The 23,626-nt window shown below is 39.1% G+C and overlaps 9 protein-coding genes across 9 annotated transcripts; all 9 read left to right on the forward strand.

Moving 5' to 3' along the window:
* Positions 1 to 3,234: 3,234 nt before the first annotated feature.
* On the forward strand, positions 3,235 to 4,794 carry LSM04_001782 (uncharacterized protein; the record flags this gene model as incomplete). Its single annotated transcript, XM_067336141.1, has 1 exon — positions 3,235 to 4,794. One exon carries the CDS (start codon positions 3,235 to 3,237, stop codon positions 4,792 to 4,794), a length of 1,560 nt encoding a protein of 519 aa, XP_067192385.1.
* Positions 4,795 to 5,636: 842 nt separating this feature from the next.
* On the forward strand, positions 5,637 to 7,097 carry LSM04_001389 (RNA recognition motif domain; the record flags this gene model as incomplete). The annotated part of the gene is made up of 1 exon (XM_067336142.1): positions 5,637 to 7,097. The coding sequence occupies one exon, from the start codon at positions 5,637 to 5,639 to the stop codon at positions 7,095 to 7,097; it is 1,461 nt and encodes a 486-aa protein (XP_067192361.1).
* A 3,521-nt stretch (positions 7,098 to 10,618) lies between these two features.
* Positions 10,619 to 11,446, forward strand: LSM04_009121 (zinc finger protein; the record flags this gene model as incomplete). The annotated part of the gene is made up of 1 exon (XM_067336143.1): positions 10,619 to 11,446. One exon carries the CDS (start codon positions 10,619 to 10,621, stop codon positions 11,444 to 11,446), a length of 828 nt encoding a protein of 275 aa, XP_067192783.1.
* A 992-nt stretch (positions 11,447 to 12,438) lies between these two features.
* LSM04_008991 (uncharacterized protein) lies at positions 12,439 to 14,988 on the forward strand (the record flags this gene model as incomplete). Its single annotated transcript, XM_067336144.1, has 1 exon — positions 12,439 to 14,988. One exon carries the CDS (start codon positions 12,439 to 12,441, stop codon positions 14,986 to 14,988), a length of 2,550 nt encoding a protein of 849 aa, XP_067192775.1.
* Positions 14,989 to 15,907: 919 nt separating this feature from the next.
* On the forward strand, positions 15,908 to 17,431 carry LSM04_000907 (uncharacterized protein; the record flags this gene model as incomplete). Its single annotated transcript, XM_067336145.1, has 1 exon — positions 15,908 to 17,431. The coding sequence occupies one exon, from the start codon at positions 15,908 to 15,910 to the stop codon at positions 17,429 to 17,431; it is 1,524 nt and encodes a 507-aa protein (XP_067192334.1).
* A 1,269-nt stretch (positions 17,432 to 18,700) lies between these two features.
* LSM04_008946 (uncharacterized protein) lies at positions 18,701 to 20,074 on the forward strand (the record flags this gene model as incomplete). The annotated part of the gene is made up of 1 exon (XM_067336146.1): positions 18,701 to 20,074. The coding sequence occupies one exon, from the start codon at positions 18,701 to 18,703 to the stop codon at positions 20,072 to 20,074; it is 1,374 nt and encodes a 457-aa protein (XP_067192772.1).
* A 333-nt stretch (positions 20,075 to 20,407) lies between these two features.
* LSM04_006749 (uncharacterized protein) lies at positions 20,408 to 20,989 on the forward strand (the record flags this gene model as incomplete). Its single annotated transcript, XM_067336148.1, has 1 exon — positions 20,408 to 20,989. One exon carries the CDS (start codon positions 20,408 to 20,410, stop codon positions 20,987 to 20,989), a length of 582 nt encoding a protein of 193 aa, XP_067192650.1.
* Positions 20,990 to 22,056: 1,067 nt separating this feature from the next.
* On the forward strand, positions 22,057 to 22,560 carry LSM04_007360 (AP complex; the record flags this gene model as incomplete). Its single annotated transcript, XM_067336149.1, has 1 exon — positions 22,057 to 22,560. The coding sequence occupies one exon, from the start codon at positions 22,057 to 22,059 to the stop codon at positions 22,558 to 22,560; it is 504 nt and encodes a 167-aa protein (XP_067192690.1).
* Positions 22,561 to 23,019: 459 nt separating this feature from the next.
* LSM04_008955 (uncharacterized protein) lies at positions 23,020 to 23,331 on the forward strand (the record flags this gene model as incomplete). Its single annotated transcript, XM_067336150.1, has 1 exon — positions 23,020 to 23,331. The coding sequence occupies one exon, from the start codon at positions 23,020 to 23,022 to the stop codon at positions 23,329 to 23,331; it is 312 nt and encodes a 103-aa protein (XP_067192773.1).
* Between the last annotated feature and the right edge of the window lie 295 nt (positions 23,332 to 23,626).

Consider the following 23,626-nt stretch of genomic DNA (forward strand, 5'->3'; position numbering starts at 1 on the left):
CTTTTCTTTTTATTTTCCGCATTGAGTTAAGTGAAGAAGTCTGACTTTGATTTTTTCTCTGCTGTGATCAGGTTTTTCATTGCTAATCTCATTACTGGTGCCGAAACTATTGGGATGGCAGTTATTTCCAAAGGAAAAAGGAAGAAAAAGAAAAAAAAGGTGTCCATGTCATTTTTGTTTGTTTTCCTTATCTGTCTTATTTGGTTTTTTGTTTTATTTGTTTTTGCTTTGTATTCGTCTTTTTTTTCCTTCGATAACAGTATTTCGTACTGTTTTTATTTTTTGGTTTGTGATTTTTTTATTTCATTGCATTCGCTGCACATTTGTAAATATCTTTTCATCATATGAAAATTCATTGCATTTTATTTTTATTTTCGTTATTTTGCGGTTTATTCTATGTGTCTTCATTGCGAGTTAGTGATTGTTTTACAACCGCAAATCAGCAAGAATATTGTTGTGGTTGTTCTCACTACAAGTTCAAATATTAATAATAAAAATATTAATATTAATATTAATATTATTATTATTATTATTATTATTATTATTATTATTATTATTATTATTATTATTATTAATATAAGTGATATTACTATCGGGATGATTGCTGTTCATATTATTGCTGTAATTTGTCTTCTCTCTTGCAGTCGTTGGGGTTTTGTTGCCCCTCGTTCTGAGGAGCGTGTCTAAAATAAACAGAGAAGTAATAGACGACAATTATAATATGAGTAATATATATATATATATATATATATAAAGTTGTATCGCTATCTTACGTTTTTAGAGGAAAGGAAAAGGGAGAAATACATATAAAAGAAAATATAATTTCCCGAAACTAACGTAACGGAAGAATGGGAAATGAAGGGATACCAAACCAAAAGAAAAAAAGAGCAGTTTTTTCTTTTTTTTTGCCTTTTTTTTGTTTTTTTTTGGGAGGATTACTGCGCAGATGACAATGCATAATGAAAAGAGAAAAATAGAGGAAAAGGATATATATATATATATATATATATTGAAAGCGCTTTTATCCTATTACTTACTTTTTTGATTCTTTGAGATCTAATTGTGCTCTTTATATTTGACGCGATCTCTCTCTTTCTTTTTCCCTTTCCTACTATTTTTTTCTTTCTGAACTGTAGTATTGCTTGATATGCAAAAGTGAATCTGTTTTTTTTTTGCTGTGTTATCATCAAGCCCATTGTTTTAAAGTTGCATATCCTTCTGTATATATATATATATATACGTGGTACGTGGTCATGCAACCATATTATTATTGTTTTGCATGGGATTCAGAGGGATTTCTTTCTTTTTTTTGGTTTTAAGTTCTTCATTATTCCTTATGTAGATACTTTTTCTTTCTTTACCTTTGTATGCCTATTCCAATCAGTTATATGCTTGTCTGTTATTCTTGATATCTGAGAAGAAATTACTTGTGTTTGAAGTTTATTCGTGACTAGTAGAGGAGTATTCTTTTTACCTTCCCTATTTCTTTCTCTTTTGTTTCTCTTTTGCTTGCAACTACTGTGGTTGCTTTTATTTGCCTTTGTGATTTTTTTTTTTGTTGCGTTTTACTTGAAACCATTCTTTGCAAATGTAATAACATTGGATTTGCCTCATTTACTGCACTTGCTGTTCTCGCGCAGGCATTGTAACAGACACTGAGTAGATGTCATCAAAGAAACTAATATATTTTAGGAAAGAAATTAATGGTGAGAGTAAGGGTGTATTGAAAGCGAGAAAAAAAAGATAAAAAAATGCAAATGTATATGTATATATATATATATATATATATCTATATATATATACATTTGTATCCTTTTTATCTTTTTATCTTTTTCTTTCTTTCTCTCTATACTTCCATTATATCTGCGCTTCTCGTAGACAGTGTTACGAGAGATGATGTTGATTTTTATTTTTATTATCTCCATTTTCTTTATTTGCTTTACCATAGGTGGGGATTCCCAATGTATGCTGGAGTTTCGATGTATACATTTATTGGAGTTTTTTATTCTCTTAGCTGTGGTCTTAACGACTCCTTCAAATGACATGCGTCGTTTTTTTGATCTTTTTTCTGTCTTTTCTTTTTATTTATGTTTACTCGTATTTGTTTCTACACTTCTGCCTCTACGGTCAGTTCTGGGGAAAGAAAAAAAAAACAAGAGAGACGAGAAGTTTTTTTTGTACGGAAAACAAACACACGACGATCAACAAGGCGAAGAGAAAACGAGACGGAAGTCTGAAGTAATTTAATGGTTGTGGTTGTTTACTGCGATTTTAAGAGAATCTTGCTTTTTCTTGCTTTTTTTGTTTTCCTTGTGTTTCCACCCATTATTATTATTATTATTATTATTATTATTATTATTATTATTATTATTATTATTATTATTATTATTATTATTATTATTATTATTATTATTATTATTATTATTATTATTATTATTATTATTATTATTATTATTATTATTATTATTATTATTAACATTATTATTAGTATTAGTATTTATTCCCATTAGAGGCAACAACAAACACTGCCAGTAGCAATAGTGTTTTTTTTTTTTGTAACTCAAGAGCACCCTGCTGTTCCTCATCATCTCACTCCCTTGGTGATACCAGGATCCAGAACATCGTATTATTCGGATGAGAATCCAATAGCTATTTTTTTAATTTTTATTTTTGAAACTATCTTGATAGTTGAGTCACAAAATGCCCTCTTCAACACTGTAAATCCGGTTTTTTTTGTTGTTGTTGTTGCTGTGGTTGTGTGGTAAGAATTAATAGTAGAAATAGTAATTTGGGAACAGGAATTAAGAGGGTGGAAAAGAAAAAGATAAGAGGGATCGATGGTGGTGAAAAGAGAAACAGGGTGTGGCGCCATTGAGTTACGTTCCACCGTCTACCTCCTTTTCTAAACTAACATGACGTACATTTGTTTCGTGAAGATTTACTTTATTTAATTTATTTATCTATTCAGTGTTGTTGTTTTGTTATGATTCTTCTTTCAAATTAAATGCCCCCGCACTTCTCTTTTCTACTGTTTTTTCTCTTTTCGCTGCAGTCTGCTACCTGTACAGACCACACAGAGCCCTACACGACCACTACACCCGCAAAAACGCGTAAAAGAAAGTACCCAACAGAAGCCGCGCATCCAAATATAACTAACCAACTATCCACACTCACTTATTACACACAAATAATAATAATAATAATAATAGTAATAATAATAACGAGTGTTGTGAAATGCCGGCAAAACGGTCAAAGGGTGTCACGTTTAAACTCGTGCATCAGCCGTACGATGAGGCGAACACAGACGATGCGGGCCGCACGGCGGCTGTGATGGTCGACGAGCGCGAATTGCGAAGACATTTACCGACCGGCAGCGCCGCAGCCATGCGCCGTCGCCGAGAACGAAATGATAAGACAACTACAAGTGATATTAACGCGTGGGCCCAAGAGTGGAACACCACCGCCGCAACGCGAGTGGCAGAGAAGGAGGCGTACATGAACCGCCGCAACATGTTGCTTGCGCAGGTCGATGATGCTGATGCTGATAATGATGATAATATGAATAAGAATAATGGTATGGCGAATGCGAATAGCGATGTGGCGGGGTCCCGGAGAAAGCAGGAGGAGACGAATGACGGCGGTAGTGAGACGGAGAGCGATGATAAGTTGTTTGACGACCAGGAGGAGGTGGAGTTCACAGATGACTTTCTGCGGGAGTTGGTGCTTGGCGGCGGTGACATCAGCGATGGCGATGACGGCAGGGATGATGATTACGGTGGCAGTAACGGTGATGCGGATGACAGCAATGCGGATGAGGGGCGGTACGTGCAGCATGACGTGGCGGGCCGTGGGGCGGAGCGGCAATTCACGCGGATGTTGCGGGAGTTCGAGGCGGACGCGCGGCTCAACGACGCCTACACGGACGATCCCCGCACGCACGGCGGCGCCGGCGTCTCGCAGTACTTGCGGGCCCTCGAGGAGTTCGTCGTTGACCGCGCCGGCCTCGACTGCGCCACCGCCGCCCCCCGCCGCCACCGCGGGCTCCTCCAGCAGCTCCGCACCCTCGCGCAGCACGCCGGCACCGACATGAGTCCCAGCGGGGAGGTGTACACGACGACAGTGATGCCGGAGCGGCAGGCACGCTTTGTGGAGGCGTTTCGGAATGAGACGGAGGAGATTCGACGGGCCGCGCGGGAGCGGGTGCTGGCCTATCAACAAGAACAACAACAAAAACAACAACAACAAGAAAGAGAGGAAGGTGAGGAGAAGGGGGCATCTGCAGGAACCACAGACACCACGAACACCACACGGAATGCAGTAGTGGTAGTAGCGGGAAGAGAAGAAGAGGAAGAGGAAGAGGAGGAGGTGTATATTGTGAAGGAGCTGAAGGACAAGGCAAATCGAATGGACTGCGAAACAGTGGTGTCGACGTACTCAACATACTTCAATCAGCCAAATGTTATTCGTGCGGCCCCAAGAGGGAAAAAGCGTAAAGGATGCGGTAATACGGAATCTACACTGCTGTCATCCACACAGCAGAGGGGCAGGGGATCAGCTGAAGAAGAAGAAGGGGAAGAAGTACCTGATCTGTATACACAGATGCTCATGCTGACACGTGATAAGGAAGAGACAAAGGATGAGAAGAAACTTCGCAAACAGTTGGCAAAACAGGCACAGCGTGAGCGACGCAGTAAGAAGAAGGAGTTAAAACATGCGTACAAAGTATTAGAAGTTGATGAGGCAAAGCGATCGAAGGAATCCCAAACCGCGAAGAAGACGGTACACTTCTTTTAGGAAGGGGATGGGTAGGGCAAAGAGAGTCACCTTGCCACTCGCTCTTGATCACTCACTCTTTCTTTCGCTCTCTTGTATTTTCCTATGTGTGGAACTGTATATCCACACCTCTCTGTGCATATAGCTTAAAGTAAAGGTGTTTATCATTCGTTTGTTCTCCCCTCACCCAGAATAAAGGCATTTTTTTTGTCATATCTGCTGGAAATCAGTACTGAAACCTCTTCCTTTTTTTCTCTCAACCTCTCCCTCTCCCCTCTCCAAGAAAAAAAAACAGCAAAAAAATATATATGGTCATTTGAGCAATTAATCGAAGGAAATCCATTGTGTGAGGAGGGATGATCTACCGTGGGAAAGAGGGGATAGGGAAAGAAAGAAGTCATATAATATGAAACGAGTAAGCGACGAAGGAAGCAGAAAGAGAAGGAAACAAGGAATAATAATGACGGGGAAGCGTGTACAAGTGTGACTCCCGCTGTTTGTGAACAACAAAAAAAAGTAGTGTTCAGCTAAGAAAAAACAAAATAAAGAAAAAAATTAAGACAATAGAATCTTAAGTAATATATTACCATGTTGCTTTTTTTTTTCTCACCTATTGCTTGAGTGGGGCCTTTCTACTGTTTTCCTTTTTCTTTTTTTCTCATTTGCCACGATTCGCTACGGCCTGATGCTAACCTTTAATCTCTATAGAAACACATCCACAAGAGAAAAAAAAAATAGGAAGTAAAAAAAAAAAAGAATATTTGGCCTCAATAAGGGCACTGCCAGGAACAAGAAGCAAATAAGTGAACACACGATCGATCCCATTCATTTCCAACTATCAAAGTACTTTAATATCACTGGAAATGCAGATGGTGCACCAAGGCATGAACGGTGTTGAGACGATGCCACCCAACTGTGAGCAATATAGCCACGCAAACCTCTTTGTTCGTCATTTATCGCGTCTTGTAAATGAGGATGAACTTCGCCGCATCTTTGCCCCGTATGGTGAAATATTATCAGCGGCGGTCATGCGTAATATACACACCGGTGAGAACCTCGGCACAGCCTTTGTGCGTTTTGCCACAACGGAACAGGCACGCACGGCACTAGTGGAGTGCAACGGGCGGTCTCTCTTTGGCCGCACCATTTCTGTGCACTGGGCAAAGAAACAACACGATGACACCCCCGTTGGTGAGGCCCGCAAGAAGATATTTAAACTGTTTGTGCGTAATATCCCACTCGATATTACCGTCGACGATCTCACGACCCTATTTCAACAGTACGGCCCAGTGAAAGATGTGACTCTGCATAAAGACACCGCAGCCGTTGCCGACCGCCGACTGGAGCGCCGCATTGCGTTCGTGGCGTATCTCGTCGAAGGGGCGGCGGAGCGGGCGGCGGAGTGCGTGCACAACACCCGTCCCTTTGCGAGCAGCGGCTCCATTCCACTGATGGTGAAACTCGCCGAAGACCTGCCGGCCCGCAGCCGCCGCCACACACCGGCGCGGAGTGTCCCCGCCGCCAAAGTGACATTTGGCGATGGACGGAACACCGCCCGGCCGTACGTGCAGGCGCACTCCGACGGTATTTACCTCTCTGCGCTGCCGCCGCGGGGAACTTCGGCCGTTGCGTACGCCGATCCCAACGCCCAGGGATGGACACCGCCCTACACAACACCCACACAGCAGCAGGTGGGGAATACCGCATGGCCGTTCCGTTACGATAGTGGGACCAATGTCATACGTGTGGGTGGTCGCTATGCCGCTCCTCAACCTCCTTCGCTTCAACCGCGGCTGTTAACAGCACGGGCGGAGTGTGCACCACGGTCTTCCTTGGCGCCAACAACAACACATCATAATATACCATCATGGCAGGCGTTGACTCCATTTCCAGAGCAGACGTCCATGCACAATGGCCACACGAAAGCACATGGACTGGATATAAACAACAGTTTCTCCCTTGCCACACAGGCATCACGTGGTGGGATTTCAAGCAGGGATTCTAGTTCAAGGTATATCCAAGAGTTTGATGACGCACCTGAAACAAGAATGTTGTTCCCGTTCTTCCCGCATTTCGCATTCATGAAGCAACAACAGCAACAACAAGATGGATTGTCTGGATCACACACATCCATGCAACTTGCCTCTCAAACTTCTTGTGAATCTACTCAGGATTTATACAACACTGAAGAGCTTTCCACCGGCGGTGCCACGAGCACACCCTCTTTGAGTTCTCGACGCGTTCGGCGGTACACCCACAATCCATACAAAGTATGCCCAGGTGGGGTTATTGAAGATTCTTCAGAGCCAGTCCATGTTTTCTAAGGTCTCTTCGGCGAGAAGAAAAAAAGAAGTTTATAAGTGATGGATAGGAATGCCATTAGTATTTTTTTTTCTTTTTGTGTATGTATGTATGTGTGTGAGTGTGTTATTTTTATTCTTGTTTTCCATATCAACGCTATATTTGGAGGTTATTTATTAATTCAAAAATTCCCTACCAATCTATACAAACAGAGTATAAAAGTTTTACTGGTTAGCGTAGCTGTCGCATAACAATTTCAAAGAAAAAGAAAATGGGCGAGCGGAGTAAGTTGAAAAGAAGGGAAGAACGGAAAAAAGAAATAATTTTATCTATTTCGGACCACAAATACATAAAAATTTTCTTCCACCAGCCTGATTCAGCTTCAAGCGCTGTATAAAGTCGCAATAACCAAATGTATGTGTTTTTTTTCTTTTCCTCTGCTCCTCTTTTTGTTTCTGTATAAGTAATAATGTTAGAGTTCTAGGGATCTCTCTGTGTGTCTTGGAGTGTTTTGTGGTTTCAGTTTTCCTTTCGGTTTTTTCTTTTTTATTTTTTCCTCTGTGGTAACAAAGAGTATTCTTGCTTCATTGATACTCAATCAATGTTACATGATTTTCTTCAAGCCCTTCTTAAATTCTGTTTATTTACCTTACTAATTTATAGAGATGTTTTTTTTTTCCTCATTTTTTTTTTGTTTGATTTTTCAATTTTGCTGTTGTACTTTTTCCTCTCTTATCCTCCTTTCTATGTGTTTACATGAATCTTTTTTTTGCGTGATTCTCTGAAGTTTTTATTTTTTGGTTTTTATTGGTACTTGTGTGATTATGTGTTTCCTCTAAATTCTCTTTCTTATTGTGTGTTGTACATCATACATTTTCTTTGTAATTTGTGTGTATGTGTGTGTGTCTTTCCACCCCAACCAATCTCTTAATCGTATTATTAAACTCTCTACTTCAGGGAAAGAAAAAAAATAAAAAAATGGTACAACGGCAAGACTGGATATCAAGACATAAATAAATAAATAAATAAATAAATATATATATATATATATATATGCTTCCATGAATGATTGTTTTTTTTTTCTTTTTTGATTTATGGTTTTTTTCTCCTTCCGTTGTTAATCTCAATTTCCTTTCTTATTCTCTGCATTGAAAGCACTATGGGGCAACTGTTATTTCTTCCCTCCATAAACGAGGAAAGGAGGAATCGAATAGAAATGAATAAGAAACAGAATCAACGAGTGTAGTTTGGGAAATAATATAAGTAATCAAGCAAAAAAAAAATGAAATAAGACCAGGGGTGGTCTGATGTGAGAGTCAAGATTCCCTATGAGGGTATCTCTGCATATATATATATGTATATATATACATAATCTTATCAATTGTTGTTTTTATTTGTGAATGCTCTTCTGCATGTCGTTTTCTTGTTTTTATCCCACTAGTGTACTTTTCGGACTCAACGAAGAGGCTTTTGCTATTAGTTAGGAGTAAAAAGAAAAAGGAATTTTCCTTTCTTTTTCGTTTTTCGTTTTTATTTCTATTTTTATTTTTTTATTTTATTTGCCTTTGATTGGTTTTTGTTGCTCGTCCTCCCGTTTGTTTCATTACCCCCCAACAGCAGCGTAAACCTTTGGTTCACATATATATATATATATATATATATATATATATATATATCGGATCAATGTCGATGAAAGTACCTGTTGGGGCTTAAAGGGGGTATTGTCCTTTCTCTTGTTTGTTTTATTTGATACGATCCACAAAAGGGGAGAAAAAGGAAACGAGAGAGAACAAACAAGAAAAAGAGAAAAGGAATGGAGAGGGGGTTAACAAAATTGTAATAATATTAGTTATAGTAATGACAACAAAGTACTAGTGGGGGATTATCGATACTCTACGGTGCGGTCTCTGTGAGAAGAAAAAAATAGAAGTGAAATTAAGTGTGGTTGAAATAATATTTGGCGTGTCAACAACAATAAATAAATAAATAAATAAATAAATAAATAAATAATGACAATGCAGTAACGCGAAGAAAGAAAAAAGAAGAAAAACAACAAATGGACGAAAAAAGGAATTATATATATATATATCCTGAAGAGGTAACAATCATCTTTTCTTACTCTTATTTAAATGTTTTCTTTCTTCTTCTTCGTTGATTGTTGTTGTTATTTTTCTTATCTTCTTTTTTTTCTTTTTTTTCTTTTTTTTTATTTGTTTTATTTTACTCGTATGTAACTATTTATGTTTTTCATTTTTTTTTTTGTTTGTTGTTGCCACCACTAATTCTCCCCCTCCTCCTTTGCACCTTCTCAGCGGAATCCCGGTGTAAATCCGTCTTGGATAATATGCTCTAACGGCATTTCATTCATTCTCGTCGGTGTGGTGCTCTACAAAAACAAAAAAAAAATAAAAAAAAACTAAAAGAAAAAAAGTGTCTCGTGTGAGAATGGGGAAAGAAGAAGAAAGAGAAATAATTAAACAAAACGAAATGAAGACACTAATTTGTGAGTTTAACGATTTCTTTCTTCCTTTTATTTCCCTTAAAGGGAGAGAAGGGGAGAGATGATTAGTAAGTGGTGGTTTTTTTACTGGTTATATCTACTTTTCGTATTTTTCTTATTTTTTTTTTTTTCTCCTGTTTGTTTTTTTATTTGTATGTGTATTTGCAGAGCTTTTGAGTTTTTTTTTTCTTTCTGTTGACAAAAATAAACTCCCCGCAGTTTATTTTTATTTTTATTTTTTTAATCTTATGTGTAAGACAATACAACGACTGGCTATTGGTTGTTACTTGAGGGCGAGAGAAACGATATTGGGAAAGAAGCGGTGTAACTCACTGACATGATATATTCCCCTACTTGCCTCTCTGCCAATTTCGGCAATATAGACAGGAAATTCGGATGATCGATTCTCATTCATTTATTTATTATTTATTATGTTTATTATTTTTATTGTCTTCTTGTTTTTTTTTATTTTCTTTTGTGTTGTGCTCGGAGCTTTAAATATTGATACTATCATTACTTTGAAATACCACTGTTGGGGTTTCTGAGTTCAGAGTGTGTGTATGTGTCTTCGATAACTAACCTTGCGTCTGTTTTTAATACTGTTGTTGTTCTTTGTTATTACTATTATTATTGCTATTATTATCATTATTATTATTATTACTATTATTATTATTATTGTTATTATTAGTGTTATTATTATTGTTTAATACTCTTATTACTATTAAAACACAATTATTTCTTTTTCTTTTATTTATTTCTTTTACACCATCAGAAGAGTACTCACAATTCAGAAGAAGAATACAAACACTATATATATATATATATATAGTGTTATAGCTCACACATAGGTATATATACGTATAACGACTGCCTCCTCCTATTTTCTTCTTATAGGGTGAAAATCAAACCCAGACTATTATTATTATTATTATTATTATTATTATTATTATTATTATTATTATTATTATTATTATTATTATTATTATTATTATTATTATTATTATAAATATTAAGCAAGAATAAAGAACCCATAAACTTATATAAATGGTCTCCTTCACTTGTGGTCGCTGCCAGGATGTTGTGAAGAAGCCAAAAGTGTTATCACACGCCCACAGCTGCGGGGCCGCCGGCTTCACGTGCGTTGACTGCATGGAAGTCTTCGATCTCAACACCGTCAAGTCCCACACGGCGTGCATCAGCGAGACAGAGAAGTACCAGGGGAAGTGGCGGCAGAAGTCAACAGCAACAGCAGCAGTAAAGAAAAGTAAAGACAGCGGTAGTGATAGTGATAATAATAATAAGAGTAATATTAATAATAATGGGAAAGGACATCTCATGCGGCCGCCGCGGGCCCCCATGGACTTCAGCAGTGACTCGGACGACGATGATGATGGGTGGGTGAAGGCAAAGAAATCACCACAGAAACGGCCGAGAAGTGAAAATACATCATCCCAACATAGTTCCACACTAACAAATGTAACTAAAGCAAAAACAATAAAATCCCCTAAACCAGCAAAATCATCAAAAACAATAAAAAAAATAAATGGAGATGGTGGTCATAATAACACACGTGTGAAACATGAGCCGCTGACGTTGCCACGTGCCATGACGAGTGCCGATTGTGTCGTGCCGAGTTTCGTGCTTGGCACCGATGATGAAGTGGCACAAGTCGCCGGTTGGATTATTAACGAGGAAAGTGAAGAGAATGGGAATAAACAACAACAGTTAAGTGTACGGGATCTCGCAAAGAAGATGGTGGAGCGGTATAACGCACGTATTGCCAAACACCTTCGACATGCTATTAATACCGCTATTAGGAATGGGAAACTGCGTGAGGAGAATGGTGTAGTAGTGGTGGTCTCCTCAAAGTGAAGATATATATATATATATATATATATATATATATATATATATATAAATGTGGAAACATCGATTAAGAAGAGAAGATGAAACAGAAAACAAAGAAAAAAAAAGAAAAACGGCTAAAAAAAAGAGGAAGCGGGGTTAGTATAAAGAAGTATACACGTGAAGGGAGAGAGAAGGAGTGAGAAAGGGAGTGTGTGTGTGTGTGTGGGACGAAGAGGTAAAAAGAACTCTCTGTTATTTCGTATCTCTTTCTATGATTAACATTACAAGATCAATGGAGTAAACGATATGCCTGATAATAGATTCGTCATTGTTTAAACTCTGTCAGGTACTTTTTCTGCTATGCTTTAGTGTACCCTGATTTCGTTTTTTGTTCCTCCCTCACTCTATATCTGTTTCTTTATTTGTTTCTTCCCAATTACTACTCATTGTATTTAATAAAATAAAGGCTTAACGTCAGAGACATGCACAAAACCTATACCCAATATTACTACACATGTTATTGCCAATGATATATAAGCATATATATATATATATATATTTCTTTTATGGTTATAAATAATATGTATTTATTTGTTTATTTGGACAACCTTCTGCGTACATATACTTTATTTCTCTTTTATTCTTTTGTATAAATGTATATGGTAAATAATAAATAGATAAACAAGAGCGAAAGAGGAAGAAAGGGCAACAAAGCATTGCAAACAAGTATACAATCCAATTGTATACTTATTTGTACCTAAAACATTTGAAGAAGAAGGGGGTTTCGATCACAAGAACAGACGAGACAAAAAGTGAGGAACTGATAAGACCGTTAAGTCATTTTGTGATACAGAAGAGAAGAAAGCCACAAGAAAGAGAAAACCGAAAAAAAAAAGATAAAGAAAATAACTCAAACAAAATAGCGAACCCAAGAAAGAAAAAAAAACAAGAAGGAGAAGAAAAGCAGAATAGAATATACAAAAAAAAAAACAATAATAAAATAAATAGCAATAATAATGGGAGATTCAACTCCTATTCATAGTACAATGGCTGGACGATTGCGTGTCTCATTCGCACGACACGGTAGTGATGTGATCAACTCAAGTTTGGTCACTTCCGCATCGCAGCGCATAGCACGACCGGCGGACTATGATGAGAATGGAGAAGTTCCACCCTCAACACACATGCCAAGAGAATCCTCACAACACTTGGGTGCTGGGAATCCCATTATTCTTATTGATCCAAATAAGATTGATGACTTGGCTCGGTTTCGTGCTATCTTCTTTGGAATGCTTCTTATGATCAACACCTCCACACAAGGATTATTTTCTATTTTTGGATTGTACATGCAGAGGCTGTATGGATATGATATACGAACCATGGTGGATATCATTACAGTTGGCACAACAGTAGGTTGGTTTGTGTTTCCTTTTGGTGTGTTATATGAATATACTGGACCGAGAATTGCTATTGCAATTGCAACCGCTATAACTGCCCTTTCGCATCTTCTCTTTGCCTTAACTTTTGGTGGGCATATTGAGCCATCAAAGGCACGTTTTTGTGTATACTTTGCCTTAATGAACTGGGGATGTTATGCCTATGATGTTGTGGCACTACCAGTCGTATTGGGTTTCACCCCTCGTAATCGTGCACAGCCAACGGGGTTGTTAAAGACTTTCACTGGATTGGGACCATCTGTTTTTACAAGTATTTTTCGAGCCTTTTTCAATAATCGTTACGATCATTTAATGTATTTTCTCATGGCCGCTGTTCTCGGTTTTGGTGTAACCGGGGTTATATTTTTAGAGAATGCTCCTTATGTAATAACACGATGGGAGGAAAAACGCATCTCTCTGAGAAAACGTCTCAGTAGACAACTTGTTCGCAATCGTTTCATGTCCCAATTACTCCCTAAGCGACGTTTACAAATTGTGGCTTTCATATTGGTGGTTCTCAACATCTATCTCACTATACAGTCTATAGCAGTGGCCTACAAGATAGATACCATGACGAGAGCCCGTTATATTGGTATAGCCGCTGGTGCTATCTTTATTGTCTGCTGTGTACTTGTTATTGTGATTCCCATCCGCTGCCTGGATGGACCCACCGCACAGGATCAACTTGTGCTTGAAAAGGCACGCGAAAAGGAACAGGAGTTAATGGAAAAACGAAGAAGAAATAATAATAATAATAATAATAATAATAATACAAAGAGAAATAGAGAAGGAGGCGCTAAATCGGGAGCCGTTAATCATGAACCGTTTCACGGGGATGGGGATTCTGAAAGCCCGGGTAGTACCTACAATACTGTATTGAAACAACAACAAAAACAGAAAGGTAAAGAAGAGGATACGACAGCCAACAGAAATGGTTCACGGGGTCTTACTGCAGTGGAGGTGATTGAAGAGAGAAAAACATCATCTACAAGAGAAGTGGAATATCAACCGGTGGATCCTAATGTGGATCTCATTGAAGCAGATGACGTTATGCCTGTGGACGAGATTGGAGAAGGGGACTCTGCAAATGCCCTGCAGGAGTGGTTGTTTAATGCATCCGTGGTGAGAAGTACAGTGCCTCTGGATGCTTTTTCTGATAATGATGGTAATATCGCGGAATCAGCCGAATTGGAAGTCATCAGACGTGAAGTTTCAACCTATGATCATCCTTATGTTGAGACCATTACAGTGTGTAATGAGGTTTTTGTCACACCTGTGTATGAGACTACCTTTTTACAAAGTTTAACGTATATAGATTTATGGTTACTCTTCTACACTACTTTTGTTATATGGGGTATTGGTTTCACCATGACCTTTACATGGAATATTGGTATAACGGTTGGTTCACGCTTTGATGGTTTGGATACAAAAACCACCACACTCTTCGCCACCATTGCAGGTGTTTGCACCGCATTTGGTCGTGTTGCTGTTGGTTCGTATGAAATGATGCTTCCATATTTAGGCGAACGTCTTGGGGTTTCACTACCTGCCACTATTGGTTATCCACTGCCGAGTATACTTATGACTCTTGCCCTTATCTTTTATCTTTCTTTTCCTGGTAATCACTCACTGCTGCTTGTCTACATGTTTGGCCCTGTTGCCTACGGCTTCAGTACTTCCATGACTATTTACGTTGTTGGGATTATATTTAAACGTGATATTGGCATGCACTACGGTTTCTGTTTCTTGGGTGCGGCGCTTGGAATTGCGGTGCTTTACCGGGCGCTGCTCTTCACGGTGTATGATAAGCACAAAATTATATTTCCACCGGGGTTTCCTGTTCCTGTGCAGGGCGTCTGCCGCGGGAATGTTTGCTTGCGCACAACACTTATTGTTTATCTCGTTCTTGCCGTTACTTCGATTGCCTCGAGTGTACTGCTGCACTATCGCTATTGGAAACTTGTGCACGGCAAACTAAAGTACCGGCGGGTTATCACGCATCTTGTTAAGAAGGGACTGCGCCGCGGCCGGGGAAAGAAGAGTGGACCAACAGAAGAAGAAGAAAAAAAGAAGGCAGAGGAAAAAGAAGAAAAGAAGGAAGAAGAACAAGAACAAAAGGAAAACGTGTAGGAAGTTCTTTTTTTTTTGTTTTTCTTCTTTCTTTCTCTTTTTGTTATTGGTTTTGTTGCAGTTCTTAAGATTGATTTGATTTGGTGATTAATGGTGTTTTTTTTTGTTGTTGTTTTCGTTTCTTTGATTGTTATTATTGCAAAAAGGCCTTTGTCCCCTTTATTTTCAACTGCACCTTTTTTTTCAAAATTCTCTCTCTGTGTGTTATATGTGAATTGTATTAGTATTGATGGGGCATTACTGTTCTTTTTTGTTTTTATTTTTCTTTTTATATACTTCCCATTTTCCTTTCTTTATCTCTTTTATTTCTATCTATTTCTATACACACACTTGTCCAAAAATTGTCCCTTTCTTCGTTCTTCGTTACATTTCTTCTTGTGTACTTTGTGAATAATTTAAGTACGTGGTTAAAGAGCGGGCTCACAGGCACCATCACTGCGTATATTGGATAAAAAAACAGAGAAGAGATAAGAAACGGGACTTTTAAGAACGAAAAGAAAAAAGAAAAGAAAGTGGAAGAGAGGAAAGATTGTAAAAGAAGGGAAAACGCACGTATATTTCTGCGATTTCTTCTTAATAATGTTTTTCACTGCTAGATTATGTAAATCATATTACATAGGTGGATAAAAACTCATTTGATACAAACTGTGTTACTATCATTGATAAGGGCATGTATATCTTCCTTTCTTCACTGTTAATCCTATTTCTATATATTGTTTCAGCCCTTTCCTTGTTCTTTTTCTTTTCTTTTGGGGATGAGTTTCCTTCAATAATTTACCGGGGTTTTCGTGTTTGGAAGACACGAGGAGAAAAGTAAATAGCCTCTATACAATTGTTATTATTATTACTCTCGATCCCTTAGTGTTTCCCTTACTTCTCATTATATATATATATATATATATATATATAGAGGCCCATAATGTCCAGTTCAGACCCCCATGGTCTTTGGCAGAAAAAACGACGACTCCGCGCGGCCCTCGGGGACCTGCAGGAGTACTCCGACGCCCCACCCGCCGTCCGTCGCCTCGCAACAGCGGCAGAAGAAGAAATAGAAATAGAAGAAAATGAGAAAAGTACGGTTGGAAGTGGTTTAAACAGGGAAATCACAGACGGCAGCACCGCCCCGCCAACACCGCTGGAGCGGCAGGATACGCAGAAATGTCCACACGAGGGGTTTCCAATGAGTGGCGATGAGGATTCAGTGTGGAGTATGAAACGCGAGGATACGGAAAGAATGTCGATTGCACGTTTAAGTGATGTACAACCACCGTCCAGTGCGGGAGGATTGCAGAGAATGCATGAAATATATAGTGGGAGTCCTGCAGAGAGTCCGAGACTGATTCCTCTCATCTCCCGCGCTCGATCTTCGCCTTCTTCTTCCAAGATCTCATTAATTCCCGCCTGTTCGCAAAGAAGAGGGCGGAGTGAAGTTTTTAATGGTTGTCCCTATCGGGTTTCAAGGCGTAGTTACTCCTTTTGCTGTCACTGTGCGCAGATATTTCTATCAGGTCCTCATTTAGTGGAGGAGAAGGATGATGTACTACAACGCGGGCAGAGGAGTTTTGATAAATCCAGTGGAAACAGTAAAAACAGTAATGATACTAGAGAAAATCGTACGGAAAACACCAATAGCACTACAAAGTATATCGCCCGACAGCCTGTGTTGGTATTTAAAACTCTTGGATTTTTGCCGCCCGTCATGTTTGCCAGCTCCTACCCACAGAGTACAGTACAAATTCGATTAAAGAAACTCAATCGCGAAGCCCCCAATTCAGCTAAGAGTGATGGTAAAAAAGAACCTGCCAAAATGAAGAGTGATGTGATGTCTACAGCCGGACATCATCGGGTGAAGATATTGGCCTTGACTGGGGAGGAATATCCCCATTGCACAAAACAACGTGGAAGTGAGAGTGTATTTTCCCTTTCAACCCCACGACGACAGTCCACTAGTTCATTATTGCACTGTTCAAGCGCCTTACATCCATCGCGGCAAACACTTCTCTGGAGTTCAGGTACACAATCACAATCACAACAGCAACAATCACAATCACAACAACTTCACTCGCGCGTCTTTTCATGTAGTCGCGCCAGCTCTGAGAAAACTGGACATAGTCCAACCTCTAGCAGTACATTTCGTCCATGGCCCTCAGAGTCCATTGAATGGCTTCAACACCAGTTAATGCTTCAACAATCGCATCCGTGTAATTTGCCTGTTTTTGCCTCAGTGGGTGCTGGTGGGGAAAGTGGCGGTGGAGAGAGTCATGTGGGTCTTCTTTCAGCGCGGACGAGTGGGAAATATGCCGGTAATAACAGTATTAGCAGTCTGCTGCTCACACGTACGGGTAGTAATATCGATACATTGCCAACATGTTGTGATGCCCCGCTGGAGGCGTTTATGGATTCGTCGAGTGTGGCGACAAGCAGTATCACAACCCTTACATGACAAATGTTTTTTTGTTCGTTTTTTAATATATACATACATACATATATATTGCATTTCACAGTGTTTTTTTTTCTTTCTTTTCTTGTGAATTGTACTTTTTTTTCGTTTTTGCTTCAGCATCGCGCCAGATATCGACCAAGTCAAGAAGTAAATAATAATAATAATAATAATAATAAGAAAAAAAAAAAACAAAGAAAATGACGTCCATACATACTGTCTTTCCTTGAAAAGTAAGGCTTATTGTTGGTGATTACCGAATGTGAACCGCAGAATAATATAAAAAGGGTAAATAGGTGAAATGAACTGAAAGAAAACGACATAGTAAATAAGTGGTTAAAGTAACAAAAATCTGAAGTGTTGAGTAATGAAATACGAAGATGCTTATATACTTTTTTTTAAATGACCTATCTTTTTTTTTCTCCTTTTTTTTCTATTTGCTAGTCGGACTTTTTATTTTCTTCCTTTTATTTAATTGCCCACTCTCCATATCATATATATACATATCTTTGTGTGAATATGTGTATGCTGTATACCACACACTTTTTTTTTTCTTTTTTCTCTGTGTATGTGCGTGTTTTTTTTTTTTTGTGTGTGTACGCTTGGGCTATTATTGGTGTCACTTAGGGATACCTCTTATCAGAGAAGCCGTTTTAGTTCAACTGTGCAGGTAGACACGTATTTGAGAAAACACTAAGCGCGGAAAGATATTTATTTCTTACCTTTTTTTTTCTCCTGTTTTATAATTTTGCTGCTTCTGATTTTTTTTTTCTGTTTTGTGTTTGAATATTTTATGTGTTATCCTGCTGGGAGACCTTGAATTACAGGAAATACATAGTAATAATAATTAAAAGAAAATGTACCCCTGATGATAATGAAGGAAAAGAAAAAAAAAAGAAATCCCCTTTCTGAAAGCAAAAAAAGAGAAATTAATGATGATTCCTTTACTACATATAGAATTTCATGGTATCCTATAACTAACATTTTTAAGTGACATATTGCTTCTTTTGTTCTTTGTATTGCTCTAATTGTGCGGAAAGAAATCTCCTATGTGATTTTTTGATTTTATTTTATCCTTCTCTCTTCTACCCTTTATCTTTTTCTTCTTTCTCCTTTTCCAAGGGAAAAAGGAGTGTGGGGGACGAGATTTTTTTCCCTGTTTCCATATTGAATCATATATATATATATATATATATATATATATATATATATATATATATATAGAGAGAGAGAGAGAGAGAGAGAGAGTGAACTCATCCTCCTCAAATATTAATGTGGTGCAGGAAAAGCACTAGTGGTCTTATTCGCCAGTTTACGGTTCAACTGACTCAGTCAACATCACAGTATTCCTCTTGTATTGTATTTATTCAAAATCAACGACGTTATCGTCTTAGTATTGTCACCTCCGATAACACTTCGGTCAGCTTCAACATCATCAACAGCAGCAGTGATATTAGTAATAGCAGCAATAATAATAATAATAATAATAATAATAATACCATAAACTCGGGCTATACATGGGTGTGGAATGAGACGGAGAACTGGTGTAGTCTCTGTCGTGAGCCTCTCAATAGCTGGAATGAGCACCGCGGGAAACGCGATCACATTTGTCTTGAGATGTTTTACAATGCCCTTGTGCAGTACGGTCGACAGTGGACACCGTCAACACTTTGGTGGGAAGTGGAAGAGTGTACACTTCTTAAACGCCCCTGTAGTGCTCTGCCATGCCCGAGTAAGGAGACTATTGATGATCTTGTGGATGGGCCATACTTTGACTATGTAGATGGTCCAAGTGCTGGAAATGATAATCTCAGTACCCTTATGAGATATTATGATCGAGCGGAACATTATGGGAGAAGGTTAGAATTATTCACATGTGTTCAACACCTTGTTGAAAATGGAATTATACGTACAGATCGAGCTTCATTAAGTGGTGGTGCCTCTTTCCATGGATCTCTTGTGACGTTCAAGGAACTTTTTCCAAATCTTGTTAATATGTTTCCATATGCAGATGCTAAGGAAATTTCTGCACTAACGCAGATGATAGCATCAACGTATAATAGTGAGACAGTATTTGATCTGTGTAATTTCAAAATGTTGATGCCAGTGGATCAAGCACAAGAAACATCAACAGGAATAGGGAAAAAGAATATTCCACCTCCTTTTGAAGAACAACAACAACAAAATAGTGTTATTCCTGACAGTGCTACGGGTGATTATTCATATCATTTAAAAGGTGTTTTTTGCCGTGGTGTGATGGGACAGTTACGTTGGGCCTTGGAGCCCGATAGTGTCGCCTCTCCTTTGCTAGGAGTGGATGGAAATAACAGAGGAGGATCATTTGATCATTACCATTGGCATGTTCTTGCTGAGCATACATGTCGTGCATTACTGGCAGAAATGGTGTTTTGTCGTATTTCAGAGTATGTGGTGCGAGTGGAAGGTGTATGGCGGCAACGTGGACAGGAGATGGCACGCAACTCTGCTTTATTGGGTGGGAAACGCGACTACAGTAGTGAATTGCAGCGACTCGCATCCAATTGGGGAATGCTCAAGTACATGGATAATCGCTTTTATGATCCATACTTTGGAAATCGTTTACCAAATGATGGAACACCCAAGAGGAAACGGGCTCATGGGAAATGAGAAAGAAGAAAGGAAGAAAAAACAAGTATATTCAAAGTGATGGAGAGAGATTCCCTCGTATTTTTTCCCTCCTCCCTCTCTCTCTTTCTCTCTGAGTGTGTCTCTGTGTTTCTGTGGGATTCTTCATATCAGTGAGTTTTATGATGTCATCATCTTTCCCCCCACCCCCCTGTTAATTTGCTCTCTGCGTTTTTTTTCTTTTTTTTTTTTTTGTGGGGTGGCGGGGTAAATGTAAAATGGGATAGGATGTCATATTTAATTCGAAACGGAAGTGAAGGCTCTGCTGAGTGCGTGTGTGTGGGAAGAAATAAAAGAAAAATAAAATAAAAAAGAATGAATGAGGAGTATCTCGAGGCGGCGTCTTTTCTCGCCTACGCTGCGGCCCGTGCTACCCATACGCGTCTTACCACGCAGGAACTCCAACAGGTTCAAAGTGCAAGTATGGTTATGGATAGGCGTCTCATGCAATTGCGGTATGCTTCTTCTTATGATGGACAGAAGAAGGAAAGAAACGGTGATGCCGTAGAAATCCTCTATTCTCTCTGTAATACAAGCGGGGGGCACTTAATGGGAAAAACGACACAATATAAAGTACTTGCACCGCCTCCGAGGCTCTACATTGAGAAGCTACAAGAAGAAAATCAGCACTTGTATCCTTCATTACTTTCTGATAATATAAAGCTGAGGAGCGATACCAAACCACTGATATCGCAAGGAACTGAGACAATATGTGAAGAAGAAGAAGAACCCTGTCCTTCTAAGTTAATCTTTCAACCCGAAAAGAAGTGGAATGCGCAGGATGAAAGAGTCCTGCCGCCCTTGGTTCCATTACATCGTGATGGGCGGGAACAGCAGCCCAACCAAAAGAATACGCTGGAAAAGGAGGAAGAAGAAGAAAAGAAAAAAAAAATCTAACAGAGTTAGAATCCAACCGAGAAGCGTTTCAAGAGATCATGATTTGGTTTTAACACCCTGCAAAGAGCCGCTCGCTTCGGATATAGTGGGAAAAAAAAATCGCCCCATCTCACTGAGACACTTTTGCGTTACCGTCTAATAGAAGCTCCGCCAAACACCATAATAAAGAAGGCAGATATTGAACTCACCTCAGAGAATGATATCGTCACGTATAACCGTCTCCATACCGACAGAGATCTGGGTATGGAAAGCCATGGATACTCACAGCGTTCAATCGGTAATTTAAAGGATTTTTTTTTCACGAAGAATTATTGCACCTGAAGTTTTATTGGATAATAATAATAATAATAATAATAATAATAATAATAATAATAATAATAATAATAATAATAATAATAAAGAGCCAAATAAGTGTAATTTTGTCCCACCATTGATGTTTAGAAAAAATGTCGAGGGTAATAAACAGATACGTTTTCACACTGTAAAGCATATGGAGACGGTTGAGAGTATCGCCACTTCGTACGGTATTCACCCAGACGTATTGTATGAACTCAATCCCTCAGTTTTATTAAAGGAAAAAAAATGGCATAATTTTTTATCGCAAAATGCTTCCACCCAAAACAGTTTTGCGTGTCGTCAATTAATTCCCTTTCTTGAAAAGAGTAGATTGTTTTTCCCCATATGTGGGAGTGTCTTTAATTTGTTCTGTTCTACAGTTTCTCCTATTTTTTTATTTTTTATTTTTATTTTATGGAAATTATTTCGAACTCCATAGAGTATATGTTTGTCCTATTTTTTCTGTCTATTTGTTTGCCGAGCTTGACTAAAGTGGAAAGCATATTCTGTATCTGAGTGTTGCACGTGTCAAAAAATAATAAAAGTTTTTTTTTATTTCTGGTTTTGTTTTCCTTGCTTATGGGAATATTCTCTGCGTGTAAGTATTGACTTCATTTTTATTGCTTTATTATTTCTTTTTTTTTTTCGAAGCAGTCATACGTAAGAGTTGCTCCTATACTTAGTCCATACATATATTGAGCGAGAGAAAAAAGGAGGATTAGTTATCTCAAATGATAAAATATTTGCTCCTCATTAGCCGTCAAGGTAAGTTACGCCTAGCAAAATGGTATGTGACGTACTCAAAGAAGGAGAAAGCAAAGATAGTACGTGAAGTTTCTCAACTTGCTTTGGGTCGTTCAGTTCGGTTTTCAAATGTTCTGGAGCACCGAGGTTCCAAGTTTATTTGTCGTCGTTACGCTTCACTCTACTTTATTGCTTGTATTGACAAAGATGATAATGAATTAATTACGCTTGAGATCATTCACCATTTTGTGGAAATATTAGATCGTTATTTTGGTAATGTTTGTGAATTGGATCTTATCTTTAACTTTCATCGAGCCTATTTTGTCTTGGATGAAGTGATGCTGGGTGGTGAATTGGAAGATAGCAGCAAGCGAATGATTTTAAAGTATGTTCAAACACACGATAGTGTGGCAGAAGAAAGTGAACAGTCGGGATCAAATGGTGCTGCGGCCGCTTTAGCAGCCACAGTTGGAGCACTTAGGAGTTCTTAGTAAATGCAGAAATACCGGAATGCCGTTCTTTTTTTTTCTGTGTTTGTTTTTCTTTTCTCTTATTGATGTTATTGTTCTTCTACTTTGGTTTTCCTTTTTTCACGTTGATGCGCGAGATGTGGAGCAATGTTCAGTTTTAAAGTCTGTCTTTATTTTTATTTTTATCGTTTATTTTGTTTTTTCCTCCTTTTCTTTTCTTTTTGTTGTTGTTGTTGTTGTTGTTTCTTTGCATTCTTGCGTTTCTGTGCTACAGATCTCTCTTTGGAGGCCTGGCCCTTTGTTCTTTTTTGGGGTATCTTGCTTTTTGGCGTTTCCCACCGGCGAGACGGGGAAGCGGCCCGCGCAAGCAAGACGCCGACCGCCGCGGCCATTCTACCTGAACCATCGGTGCAGGGCAGGGCGGAAGCGAATAAGGGTAAAGAAAAAAGAAATAAGGGAAAGGACGAAGAAGGAAGAGGAATGAAAGGACTGGCGGGCGCGCGCGCGGGACCAGAAGAAGAGGAAGAAGGAAAGCCACTCTTGCGGCCGAACGCTCGCCTCCCGTGGCCGCCCGCCGGCGGGAGGGAGGAGCAGGGGGAGGAGGAGGAGGAGGAGAGAGAACGGGCACCGCATGTTTTGCGCATTCCGCCGGGCCGAAGTGCGGGATTTGCAGACGCCGTCCGCGGGGCAAGAGCGCTCGGAGCGACGCCCGGGCCGCCGGGAGAAACTAGCGTCCGGCGTTGGGTGAGGCGAGCTTGGAAAGATCTCTGCCAGACGTGGGGCGGAAGTTGAAGCAGTATCTTTGAAAAAGAAAACGAGGCCCAGAGGCGGTGATTGGGACTATAATATTTTAAACCTTTTTTTCTTTTCAGCCTTCCCATGGGTTGTTTTTTCAAACTTTTCCAGAGGGATTTGGCGGCTCAAGAATTTTGAGCTTTCACACCATATTTTTTTTATTGGCCGCGCTCTTCGGCTGCTTTATTGGCTCTTTTATTCGCGCCGACGGCGGCGCCCTCCCCCCGTTAGCGCGGGGCATTTGGTTTCTGTTTTGGCGGCCTTCAGGGCCTGATGGCAGGGAACCCATCGA

This window comes from Trypanosoma melophagium (assembly GCF_022059095.1).
Source record: "Trypanosoma melophagium isolate St. Kilda chromosome Unknown ctg2segment0, whole genome shotgun sequence".
Taxonomy (NCBI): domain Eukaryota; phylum Euglenozoa; class Kinetoplastea; order Trypanosomatida; family Trypanosomatidae; genus Trypanosoma; species Trypanosoma melophagium.